Source organism: Colias philodice, chromosome 24, assembly GCF_061535455.1.
Source record: "Colias philodice isolate Cphi_HAF_F1 chromosome 24, ilColPhil1 Martin Lab GWU primary, whole genome shotgun sequence".
Lineage (NCBI taxonomy): Eukaryota > Metazoa > Arthropoda > Insecta > Lepidoptera > Pieridae > Colias > Colias philodice.
The window spans coordinates 7,458,350-7,471,044 of NC_143109.1; the positions used below are offsets into that span (position 1 = coordinate 7,458,350).

At 32.6% G+C, this 12,695-nt stretch overlaps 1 protein-coding gene, 1 long non-coding RNA gene and 2 pseudogenes across 2 annotated transcripts; 3 read left to right on the plus strand and 1 right to left on the minus strand.

The window, feature by feature from the left end:
- Nucleotides 1–420: 420 nt before the first annotated feature.
- LOC149477797 (uncharacterized) lies at nt 421–3,041 on the plus strand. The gene is made up of 2 exons (XR_016317558.1): nt 421–495; nt 528–3,041. It is a non-coding gene; the product is annotated as an uncharacterized LOC149477797 (long non-coding RNA).
- Nucleotides 3,042–3,673: 632 nt separating this feature from the next.
- LOC149477798 (protein lethal(2)essential for life pseudogene) lies at nt 3,674–4,422 on the minus strand (annotated as a pseudogene).
- Nucleotides 4,423–8,072: 3,650 nt separating this feature from the next.
- On the plus strand, nt 8,073–8,806 carry LOC149477799 (protein lethal(2)essential for life pseudogene; annotated as a pseudogene).
- A 1,170-nt stretch (nt 8,807–9,976) lies between these two features.
- Nucleotides 9,977–12,265, plus strand: LOC149477800 (uncharacterized). The gene is made up of 5 exons (XM_089710367.1): nt 9,977–10,135; nt 10,290–10,465; nt 10,923–11,101; nt 11,320–11,863; nt 12,127–12,265. The coding sequence occupies exons 1-5, from the start codon at nt 10,044–10,046 to the stop codon at nt 12,252–12,254; spliced, it is 1,119 nt and encodes a 372-aa protein (XP_089566493.1). The 5' UTR covers nt 9,977–10,043; the 3' UTR covers nt 12,255–12,265.
- Nucleotides 12,266–12,695: the final 430 nt, after the last annotated feature.

The window sequence follows — 12,695 nt, forward strand, 5'->3', positions numbered from 1 at the left end:
CTTGTCGTTTCTACGTTGTAAGAGCGAGATGGAACTAGTGTGAACTTAGTTAACTAACTTCAGTTTGCGTCAACGGAACCGCCATTTTATGACTGTTTATAATCTAGCTAGGTTTAGTTTTAAGGTTTTGTACGAAATAAGCGTAACGTGCAACTGTGATGTTATACATACGGACATACAATGAAATTAGTTTTTAGTAAATTTTGTCCGTAAATTTTTCTAGGTTGTTTTTGAATGTTTCCTTTCGTGTTTCAGTTTTATCACTTTTCAGTTATTGATTAGACTTAGATAAATATGTTGTGTTCTGTCTTTTCTATTCTTTTTTTTATTTACTATTGGAAAGACGATAAAAAGTTAATATTTAAAAGGTTAATATAGAATACTTTGTATGTGTTCTTTTTCTGATCCTTCTGATAAATTGACGATAATTTTAAGACTAGGTACCTAGCTTTTTCTAGTAAGAAATAACTAAAACAGTTTATCATTTGAAAATACGTGATCCATTTTAAAAGTTTTTTATAAAATAGCTTATTAAATCCACAAATTATAATAGCAGAATATCATGTTTACGCAAATTAAAAAAAAACTATATTCTATAGTCTCGAATCTCGATGTTAAATACAGATTATACTAAATGTCTAGATAGATAAAATAGATGTGTCACAGTTTTAAAAATAGATCGTATCACCTATAATTTAGTCTATATCCGTAATATCCCGTTGGTATATTTTAATAAGAAATTTCATAATTAGTAATGCTAAAAATCTTTTATAGTATGCAAACGGGGTGATTTAGTACTAAAATTTAGTGTTTTCTACCGCCTACAAATATCACGGTAGTACAAGTAAAGGAACACAAATAGATAATTTTATAGAGAGATAACATCACAGTTGCACTCTATAATAAATAATAATGTATAGACGATTACTGTTAAGGATATTATTATGTATACGTTTGAGATTTTTATAAAATATACATGATTTTTCGGTATTTTTTTGTTAAAGTTCAACAAATATCTACATACAGTGTTTATGCAAAACTATTTTATTTAAGAAATTAAGGAAATAATCTTTTAAAAGTATGATATATACATGATAGGCAGAAAATAATATATTGTTAGAAATAAGTTGAAAAAGAATTGTCTTATTTCGACTTCAAACCGTAAATATAATGTAGTTTCTTAAGTCAATTTAAACATTATTAATATTTTATAAATATCTCAAACGTAACAGGCGTCCTCTTGGACACTGGCTTGCGTGTATCTCTGTGGTATTAGTATCGAGGCTTTTTTTCCTATTTTTTGTGATTAGCCGCCATTTTGTTGCGTCATTAACGTGAATCGTTGTTGATTTGCGTATAAGGGGGATCGTATGCAGTATTAAGTGTACTTTTTATACTATTAAATGTGTGTCATATTGGTAAGCCAAAAAAAATGTCAGTTTTGTGTTTGTTTAATCATAAGTTGAATGTAAAATTCGTTTTTCTATGCATGGTAGAAATTACAAAAAATATGTTTTATTTCAAACTTCAAATATCTAACTCAAGTTTATGCTCAAATCTTTTGACTATACTTTATTAATATAAACAAAAAGTTCTGTGACTAGTAATTTTTTTGTACAACGTCCGATTCGGATATCGAAACAAGCACGATCGGTATATCCTATTGATATTTTAATCATAAAGATCCCAACGTTTAAAATATAAGGTTCTAAAATGATCTCTTAAAATTGTGTTCACATGACCACGGGATGCAAGCGGGCCAAAAGTGCGACTGACAGTGTGTATTAGCTTATATTAAAAGTACGCTGTAGGTATGTTACGAGTTTTTTATGAGAAATTAGTACATAAGTTAGTTTTCATACGATGCGGCGGGGTTGCGTGTAATGGAATGCGTTTTTGGCCTAAAAATGAACAAAAAATCAAACAAAATATATAAATTTTACGAAAAAATACTCAATTGGCGATGAAAATACTATCTTACCCACCTATATGTAAATATGTTTAGTTTGCATTGGAGCGTTCCATTCGACGCAATGTCGTTATTTAGGAGTTCAAATTAATACACAGAACACAATGCTTGTATTGTATGTATGTTTCCGCGCTTTTTCTTGTGCAGTATCTATGACAATTATAAAAAAAGATTGGTGTCTATGACCTGAATTAGATTAAAAAAAAACTAAGCGTTTCAGTGTCTATGGTCGTTGTTCAAATTCTGTGCTCTGCGGAATTTGAATTTTTGTCGATGGTCGATTTTTTTTCTATTTATAGTTGCCACAGATATTGTAGAATCTATGTATTTCTAGTCTTTAAATCTGCTGCCAATTTTGACTAAGTTGTAACACGATCGGATCAACTGCCAAGTTTTGTATTACCATAGGGCGTATTCAGAAAGAAAGCTTGAAACTTATAAGCGCTTATCGGCGCTTGTCATGTTCATATATTTTCCTGTCAGTGCTGTCAACCCGCGCAGGAAAATATATGAACATGACAAGCGCCGATAAGCGCTTATAAGTTTCAAGCTTTCTCTCTGAATACTCCCATTTGTTCTGTTATGACATTTTTAAAATAAAAAATAGTCCGACTGACAATGAAAAGGAAAATAATAAAAAATCTATTTGTATACATGTGTTTTTGAGGAAACTTTAAAGATAAATTTTAATAAAAAAAAACATTTCAAATAAAGGTCGTATTTATCTTTTTTCGGATGTTACTATACAAATCCAACAATTTCCACAAATGTACGGAATGATATCAACTTTTACGCGTGTTTAAAACTATATCTTACTATCTATATAATATTCTTAAACAACACATCTTTGCTTGTATTCTTTAGTTTATAAACGAATGTTTTTGACAAAAAGTGCTCGCTATTGTAAATATATGATAGGTAGTACCGCGCACACGGCTCGACTTGTAGATTTTATATAATTGTATTCAACGCAGCTCTATTGAAATATTATATTAAGTTATGTTTTTATTTTTGTAAATAGATATGCAGGTCATGTAATATGATATTTTTGAAAATATACCAATATTTAGAAGGTTGTTGTTTTATTTCTTACAAAGTAATCCTTGTACAATGTACTATAGACTGGTAATAACCACACTATATACCACATAATGACATAATATAATACAACTTAGCTTGAGAAGCCCAAGATAAATATCAAATAAATTATGTATAGATCCTTTGCCTCAATTCCAAGGGGATACCGATAAATAAAGCTTTTACAATACATAATATTATATCTAAGCGAAAATCAAATAGTTACTTATATACCTACGGGCTATATTTAAAATTTAGTAAAACATGTTCCTTATTATTTTTTTATTAACACATATTTAATCCCTACTAATATTATAAATGCAAAAGTAACTCTGTCTGTCTGACGCTCTCAACCGATTTTTATTAAATTTGGCACAGACAATCTTGACCCTGAGAAAGAAAAAAGGCTACCTTTTATAAAAACACCACGCGGGCTAGTTGTGTGAGAGTAATTATTTAACGTTTACGAATGTAGATGATATTAATTATTTTAGCATCACCTCAATAATTTTGATATGAATCTTTTGTGTTATGGTAACTATGTATGTTTTATCAATAATAAAATATATAATAATATTATTATTTGTTTACTAGGTAACTAGTGGGGAAATAAAAATACAATTTTACTTTACAAAAAATGATAATCGTATATTAAGCGTTTCATAAGTACAAACATAATATAATAATCAATACTGAGAATACATAATCAGTCTTGCAAAAAAAGTTATAACACCACAAGATTGTACACCTAAATATTAAAGTTATTTCTCTCCATTAGCGCTGGCCTGTGACGTCTGATCCTTGATCTCCTTCCTAACTGGTCCAGTTTGTGCGATCGGCACCGATCTCTCGTTCTTCAAGGCCGGAGCAGTCCTTGGAGCGATAACCGTCAACACACCATCAGATGAAAGTCGAGATTCAACAGTTTCTGGGTCGCAGCCTTCAGGCAGGGCGTAACGCCGGATGAACTGCCGTGAAATAAATCCGTGCTCATCCTTTTTCTCTTCATGCTTTCCCTCGACCACAATGTAACCATCCGCGGTCTTCACTGTAATCTCCTCTGGCGAGAAGTGCTGAACGTCCAAGTTGACTTGGAACTTTTCTTTGTCGGACTTGATAGTGGAACCGACATCTCGCGCGGCAGCAGCCAACTGGCGCCAGGGCCGGTAGTAGTCCCGGGAGAGCATGGGAGCGACGGCCGCCGTCAGCAAATCATCAGGAGTCAGCGCCAAACCGAAGTCCTGGTCCAGGATGCGGTGGGGATGTTCATAGCCAAGGATGAATGGTAGAAGAGACATTTTGTCGCTTTTGTAACTGAGTTGAGTGATTACTTTGTATAATCGCAGTGCTTTCGCACCAAGTCGCTTTCTGTATCGCTTTCCAAATAATACTTGCCGGTTTGCCGGCCGGCGCGGCTTATATATAGCTGCTGGGGCGCCATCTAGTAGCGAATGGAAACATCTCGAACCTTCGCGGCGTCGGGCGCTATGTTTGTGTTCCTGCATGTTCTAGACCTTTCATACGACCCACACGACCTAACGAATTTTATCAGTGTGCGTACGATGAATTCGTTGTTTGTTCGTGTGAGTGCACCGAATGCCCTGTCCCAGACGTTTCATTGATTAAATTACAAACCGTCCATCGATACTATGAAGTGATATTATGTATGCGTTTCGTTGTATCCTATCATTTACCACTGAATCTAATTATAGAATCCAATATGTTTACAAATATTATTATAATAACGTTGCTTCTTATTATTAATCTATAGTTATATTATCTGTACTTCTATAAGTACTAATATTATAAAGAGGAAAGATTTGTATGTATGTATGTATGTATGGTTTTCACGCTTAAACTACTGGACCGATTTTGATAAAATTTGGCACAGATAATCTTTAGACTAGGGATGTAACGATACATGATTTTGCCGATACGATACCGATACCGATATTTGTAGTAATGTATCGGCGATACCGATACCGATACCGATATCGATGGCTTGGTAGAAAAATAAATAGTGAATTATGCATAAAAAGTTACCAACATTTAACAGAGACAACTGTTAATCGTATTCTTTTAAATAAAAATGCCAAATCAAAAAACAACAAAACCATTTATTTTAGTATTATTATTTTACGAAGTCAGTTAAACTTTAAGTAATACACATACAATCAGTACCTAATAAAAGTTTACTTATAGTTTACTTCGGTACTTACGGTAGAGTTTTTTCAGAAAACAAAGTGCGCACGCGCGGGCGGCCTCCCGCATCGTTCATTGGGCGCGGGTTTTTGAATTATTTGATATCAAAAAGATTGGTTGTTTGTAAAGTAGGTTTACGATCGAGATGTTTACGTGATAACGTAATGCAGTGGCAGCGCTCGAGATGAAACGGGAGATCGGTCCGTCTCTCTCTCGTTATACCTGCGATCGCGCTCGTGAGGTTTTGGTGTGACACAAGTTTATGAACATGTCACCCGACTTAAACGATTTTAAAAACGTTATCACGTTAAAAATTAAAAAAATTCAAAATTATTTATTTCTTTCCTTTACATAAACAAATTTGTGATTGGAACACTCCTAGTAAGCAAATAAAATGCTTGTGTCAGGAGGTTCCGCTCTTCCTTAACACTATTACAGAAACAGAAATAAAACAATATGAATGAATACAATGCAAAAACATAAAAGAAAAGAAAGAATTTAATATAAAAATATCGGTATCGGTTGATTTATTATCGGCGATACCGATATATCGGCTTGCCGATATATCGGCCGATATATCGGTATCGGTATCGGTATCGTTACATCCCTACTTTAGACCCTGAGAAAGAACATAGGCTACCTTTTATTGCGAAATATGTACCGCGGGTGAAGTTGGGGCCACTCGGTGCGGACCGCTAGTAATAAATAATAATAAAATAGCATTGAATATTAATATTAATTTAAAAAATTATTTAAAATTACTTTTTACATCAAAGAATGAGATTAATGGGCATATATCTTAAACTATACAGCCATTTCATTTATTTGTATAAAAATTATCCGAATGATTTAATAACTAATATTAACTAGGTGCGTATAGTTGGCTTGTTTCGACATCGATAAACATCAGCTTTCATTTACAATCAATGTATTTTATTACACTTTTGAATTACTATTAATTATTATATTAATAAAATTAATCAAACCTACTAGGTACTTAATAATTTGTTTGTTTTAATATCGTATTTTACTAACAATTAATAAAGTTTTCTTATAAGAAATAATTTTGAAATAAAATTCGTTCTAACGATTCGTATCTTTATTTGTGTCAAAAAATCAATTAATATTTAAATAATTTACTTATAAAACCTTTACTTTACCTCTACTTTTATCTGATAGCCTTTTTATTACCTGTTGTGCTCGTAAAATCAACATTAAATAATTTATTTATTTACAATGAGGTCTTAAAAATGCTCTGACTATTTTTAATAAATTAAATCGCTTGTCATCTGAGTCATTTTTTTAACTATTATTTGTATACGTAGTATATTATTATTAGCCTGTGCTATTATCTAAGTACATCTTGTTTTTGTTAGTACCTAACTATACAGGTAAATTCAATAACGGCCAAACTTACGGTTTACAGATTTAAATAACTTTTACTACTTTATTATTTGTATCCGCTTGGATTTATATAAATAAAATGTAGTAAGATAAACTTGTTTAAAAAATACAAAAATATTATGTCGATATTTATTTAAATCTAAGCAGCGAAGCTTCATTCACGTATGCAATAATTTTATCATGCCGCTCTATGTACGGTTGATAAAATACCTATCTTATTTTCAACCTTGGCCAGATATCAGTTCAGTGACTGGGGATGTTATATTTTGAAACATCCAGAAAAATGCATGAAAGCATTTAAAAAGAATGAGGTTGATTTTAAACATAAATCCATTTAATTAGTAAAAATCAATGAAATCCATAACTATATTTCATGAAAATTGGTGACACGTCTGAAATCTGAATAAATAAGTATAAGTTATAGACTAGCTTACCGCCCGCGGCTTCGCCCGCGTTTTCAAAGAAAAACCCGTTCCCGTATATTCCGTATACCCGTTTTATTTCCGGGATAAAACCTATCCTATGTCCTTTCTCGGGTATCAAAATATCTCTATACCAAATTTCACGCAAATTGGTTCAGTAGTTAAGGCGTGATTGAGTAACAGACAGACAGACAGAGTTACTTTCGCATTTATAATATTAGTATGGATATCATCTGTAAATAGGAAGGAAAACCCGTTTGGAAAACCTTACTATCTAAAACCTATCAATACTTTAAGCCTTCTGTGTCCTGCCAGACCGAGACATTTTTTTCTACGTCTCCACCGGGAATCGAACCCAGGACCGCTCGGTGCTATGCTCACGCTTCAACCACTTTACCAAGGAGGCGGTCAAGATGGTTAGAGGATTCCATTTATGTCGAATTATACCTTAAAGTAAGTACCTAACTGTAAAAATTTAGAATATTTTAATACAAATTAATATTTAATGAACCATAAACAAAAAATGATTAAACTATCGATGAATAAAGATAACATAAGATAATGAATAAAGATAACATAAGATATATTCTCGAAGTACAAAGTATATTCCAGTTTATGGTTATATTTTGGGATGTCTAGAAAGTACTGGAAATTTTATTGAGCGACCTCGAACTTGATGTTGTCTCTTTCATCGCAATGGGTTCACGCAAGGATAGTTGCACTAGGTCAGTGACTAGTTATTTGTGCTACTCTCCGCTAGATGTCAATAGTAAAAGTTTTTTTTAAAGCATTATGCTGGCTTTACTGATATATTAATTACTTTGATAAAGCTGACGAGTGACGTGGTGGTATAGCATTTGCTGGTAATATCATTTCACACACGAACACGTCAGTACATTCGAGAATTATCTACTCGATACTAGATGGCGAACCGGGTATATAAAGAGCTCTGAGCCCGGCAATTGCAGTATTATTTGAAATCAGTGAACGCTTGCAATTTACAGATTGTGCTGACTGCTGAGTTTACGATTTATTAATCAAGCGAAGCGATAAATAATAAAAGTCAATAATTAAGAAACTACAAAATGGCTCGAGCATTATCAATTATTTTAGTGACATCTCTTATTTTCACCCAAATATACGGTGAGGAAAAATGTTCAGACAAAAAGGAAAACCGGCTTTTCGATCAAGACTTCGGTATGGCTCTAACTCCAGATGATTTATTGACCGGCATGATGGGACCGTGGATGTTCAGGGATTACTTCAGACCTTGGAGATATATGGAATCAATTGCTCGCGATCTTGGTTCATCGATCGTTTCCGAAAAAGACAAGTTCCAAATTAATTTGGACGTACAACATTTTTCCCCTGATGAAATAACCGTCAAAACATCTGACGGCTACGTTGTTGTGGAAGCGAAACACGAGGAAAAGAAGGATGAACATGGATCTATTTCACGACACTTCGTCAGAAAATACTCATTACCAGAGGGAGCGGAATCCGATAATATCGTTTCACAGCTGTCTAGCGATGGTATTCTTTCGATTACGGCACCTAGAAAGCAGATCGATTCCAAGGGAGAAAGAGTTGTTCCCATAACACAGACTGGACCGGTTCGAAAAGAAGCAAAAGAAAGCGGCGCGCCTGAGGGTTCCTGCCAAGCAAAAGACGGAAAGTGCGGTTTATAATCTCAATTTGTATAGTTCTTATTAATTTTACTAATATTTTTATGATACAAGACTGCTGATATTTTGTAAATAAACATTCTTTTTACTTATATATTTTGCCTTTCATTAGTAATCTCTTCCGACTACAAACACTTCTTCAAAAAATTTAAAATGTACAAGTGTGAAGTTGTAAATTAAGTAGGTAGGCTTGCGGTCTTCTTGCGGTGGATCTTATTACACAATTTAATATTAATAATTAGTATAATATAACTGTGATACTTACATATATCGTTATTAATATAAAATATGCGCTGGGGTGTCAAGGAGTTTCAAAATATTTATTTAGTAACACTAATCTACATTCGAAGTTCTATTTGTTGTTATAAATTCTGTGTTGTTTACAAATTATGAGTTTCGGAATTCGATTACTTTTTTTGCGATATTGTGAAAAAATTTACGCCTCTCAACTCGACGTCCGATAAAGTACAGATTTACTACAAGATTTACCTAGTAATTTCAAAGGTCCGGAAGAGAATCATAGAGTGATCAGCTACTAGATTCGTTCAAGTTAAAAAAAATATATAAAAATCATGCATACTCCCTATTATTATTTAATTTCTATCCCCGTTTTCCAATTACAAAGCATAATGCGACTCAGTGCCGCACAATGCCGAATTATGGAACATGAAACGCACCAGCAGGTTGCGCTAAGTTCAGTGTTGAAAAAAAAAATATTCATAGAGTTAGCAATAGCCTCATTAAATGTGTAAATAAAGTGGTATACTTCTTAATTGGTTGAAAAATATTTACGGTTATTTTAAGTAATTTGGATTTTGATTATTTCATTAACATTTTTTTCAATGTTTGTACCATCATCCATACTTATATTTATTTTTTTAACACAATAATTTGAATTAACTTTGATTATGTCGAAAAAACTACAATGAAACGAAAGCTTTAAATTTTTTTCCAACAATTAATAATTACTAACGATAAATCGATTGCACGCATCAATTCACGCGCATTACTTTTTCTAGTGCTTGATTGTGCGAAGCGTTGCTGTAGTTGGAACATTCAACGTTAAGCATTATGCCGCATAATGCGCTCTAGTGCTGTAATTGGAAAACGGGGATTTTCACGTGAAACATAAGAAAAAAATTCAATCCATGTTTCACCTGAACGCATCCACGTCAAAATTCAATCATAGTCAAAATTGCTGTCAAATGCATGTCAAATGTCAATTTATTGTTTATTTTTATTTACATTAATTATTCTGTAATTGTATTGTATTTGTGCGAAGCAATGGTTAATTATTGCTGTGTCGTTGGCTGCGGCCGCAATAGTAAAACGAACAAGCATTTAAATTTTTATAGCTTGCCAAAACAAAAGCATCGGTACGTTTTTATATAAATTTTTATATAATTCATTCAAATTTTCTCATTCATACATGTACATATTTTATTAAAATTTTTACGCCTAAAATTACTTATATTTGCCTACATAGCTCTTAGCAGTACTATTTTGTGTTACATTTTATTGTTATTCCAGTCAGAAACAATGGTTAAGGGCTGCTGGGAAGGAAGATTTATTAGATCAGGACATGGAGAAATTACGTAGATCACTCAGATTTTGTTCCCGCCACTTTGAACCATTGTGTATAAAAAATAAGCATCTTCATGTTGATGCTATTCCTTCTTTAAGATTGCCAGGATCACTATCACAAGGTAAAGTAATCACTAATCAGTAGTTCCTACATGCCTCGCAGAGTATATGCAAATAAAAATCTCAAAACTACTACTTAAGAGCGTATACGCACTATGCGGGTAACCGCATTGCGGGTAGCCATCCGGCTGACCGCAAGCACAATTATGTACGTAATATTCATTTCTATGCGCACTGCGATGCGGCTACCGCAGACCGCACAGTGCGCATAGAAATGAATATTACGTACATAATAATGTGCTCGCGGTCAGCCGGACGGCTACCCGCATAGTGCGTATATGCTCTAACAGTTTTTGAAGTAACCTTCTATTTTTTTTGTGGGAAGTTTATCTTTTCCTAATTATAAATTTTACAGGTGTAATTAAAAAAAAAAAAATTATCTGTCAAAAAACTATTCCTTACATACACTACTTTTCATGTATAAGCTTCACAAACATGCTGTTTCTTGAATATTTTCAGACGATACAGACGAACCAACAAAACATGATGGGGTTATATGTGACGTGTGCTCCGATCCCATTGTGGGATTCCGATACAAGTGTGTAACTTGTGACAATTATGATCTCTGCCAGAAATGCGAGATGCTGGAAGCACATGCAGATCATTATATGTTGAGGATACCTAAATCTTTGAATTTTGTAAGTTAATATCACATTACTATAAGGCTATCATTTTATATTAGGTAATTAAAGTCTCATATTTTGTATAATTATTAGCTCAACAATATTTTACTTTTATGTAGGCAGTACATGACCTTACAAAATTTTTGATATTAATTTTGCATATATTTATCAAAATTTAACAACATATATTATATTATACCTATGTTCTTCATGTTTGTTATTTTTTATTTCAGAAATTAGCAGATAACTTGCTAGAAAAATGGCGAGAGCTCTTCAAATCAGAACATGTTACAGCAAATAATGATGAGTTTGAAAATAATTCAAGTGACGATGAACCCATAACAAAATATATAAAAGATAGTCACAATTGTCTAAATCTTACTGAAGATGTAAAAAGAGAAATACAAGATGAAATATCTCGCGCTATAATTTCATTAAAAAATAAGCAAATAAATACCGAAAAGCAGCAAAAAGACAGTATGCAAATTACGTTTAATATGTCAAATCCGATATACACACCATATTTTGGAGAAAACGCAACAAATTTTGATACAAATGCTATTAATTATTTGGAAAACCCTTCACATTTAATAGATATGGACACACCAAATGTGTCAAATTTGAAGGATGAGGTTGTAACAGAAAGTATACCAAATGTACCCACAAATGTACCAGAACTGGTATTTGCAGACGTCAATGAAATAAAATGTGACGATACATCAATCAAGAATGAATCTATGCCATCGTTATCTGTGATAAATACAAGCACAGAAACAGGTAATGGTAGTTTTTATGACTCATTCGTGCATTTTATATAATCAGCTTATGTTACTGCAGATATACAAAGTTTTGTTACCAAAGCAATGTCAATTATAATCTTATAATAATAAAAATGAATCAACAAATGTGTTGGTAAGCTCAAGGTACCGCGGGCGAAGCCGGCGTGGATCGCTAGTAACATAATATATGAACCGAAATATTATATTATTAAATACGAAACTAAACGATTGTGCAAAATTTTTAAACTGTTTTTTTTTCAGGTCAAATGCAACCAGTACTCTACTTGAAATTCAACGATGTTCTAACACAGTTAATGTTGAGCGGACCGGCTGCGCAGAACCAACCAGCTATTAATGTCAACCCATCTAATATATTTCAAGGAAATTAAAATATAAGTTGTAATTAGAAAAAGTGGTTTTTATTTTTTTTTAAACAAACATATAAGGGGGTATATGCACGGAAGTGCAACATATCTTCTATCTCTTCTATAATGCAAAAATAAAACGCTAAGTTGTTGCTAAGCACAAATCTCGAGAACAGCTGAACTAATTTCGTTAATTCTTTTTTTATAATATTCCTTGAACAACGAGGATGGTTCATAACGAGAGTAACATAAACATGCATAACGGGCGGACCGCTATTTGTACAAAGAATTTTGAGTTTCGCTAGTTGATTAATGCAACGATCTAGCGGCTAGCCCATAAAGAGAATCAGAGCCTAAATCCTAATCTAATAATTTAGTTATTTAATTAGTTTCTGATTTAAAGATAATATCGATAATGAATTATAAACAGACTAAAATTGTAATTATTTGGTTCTTCAATAATTA

Excerpts from the sequence above, each read along its gene's own strand:
- LOC149477800 (XM_089710367.1), top strand. The coding sequence starts at position 10,044 with ATGGTTAATTATTGCTGTGTCGTTGGCTGCGGCCGCAATAGTAAAACG. Across the intron at positions 10,136-10,289 it reads TTGCCAAAACAAAAGCATCG|TCAGAAACAATGGTTAAGGG; the intron begins GTACGTTTTTAT and ends TTGTTATTCCAG. Across the intron at positions 10,466-10,922 it reads GCCAGGATCACTATCACAAG|ACGATACAGACGAACCAACA; the intron begins GTAAAGTAATCA and ends GAATATTTTCAG.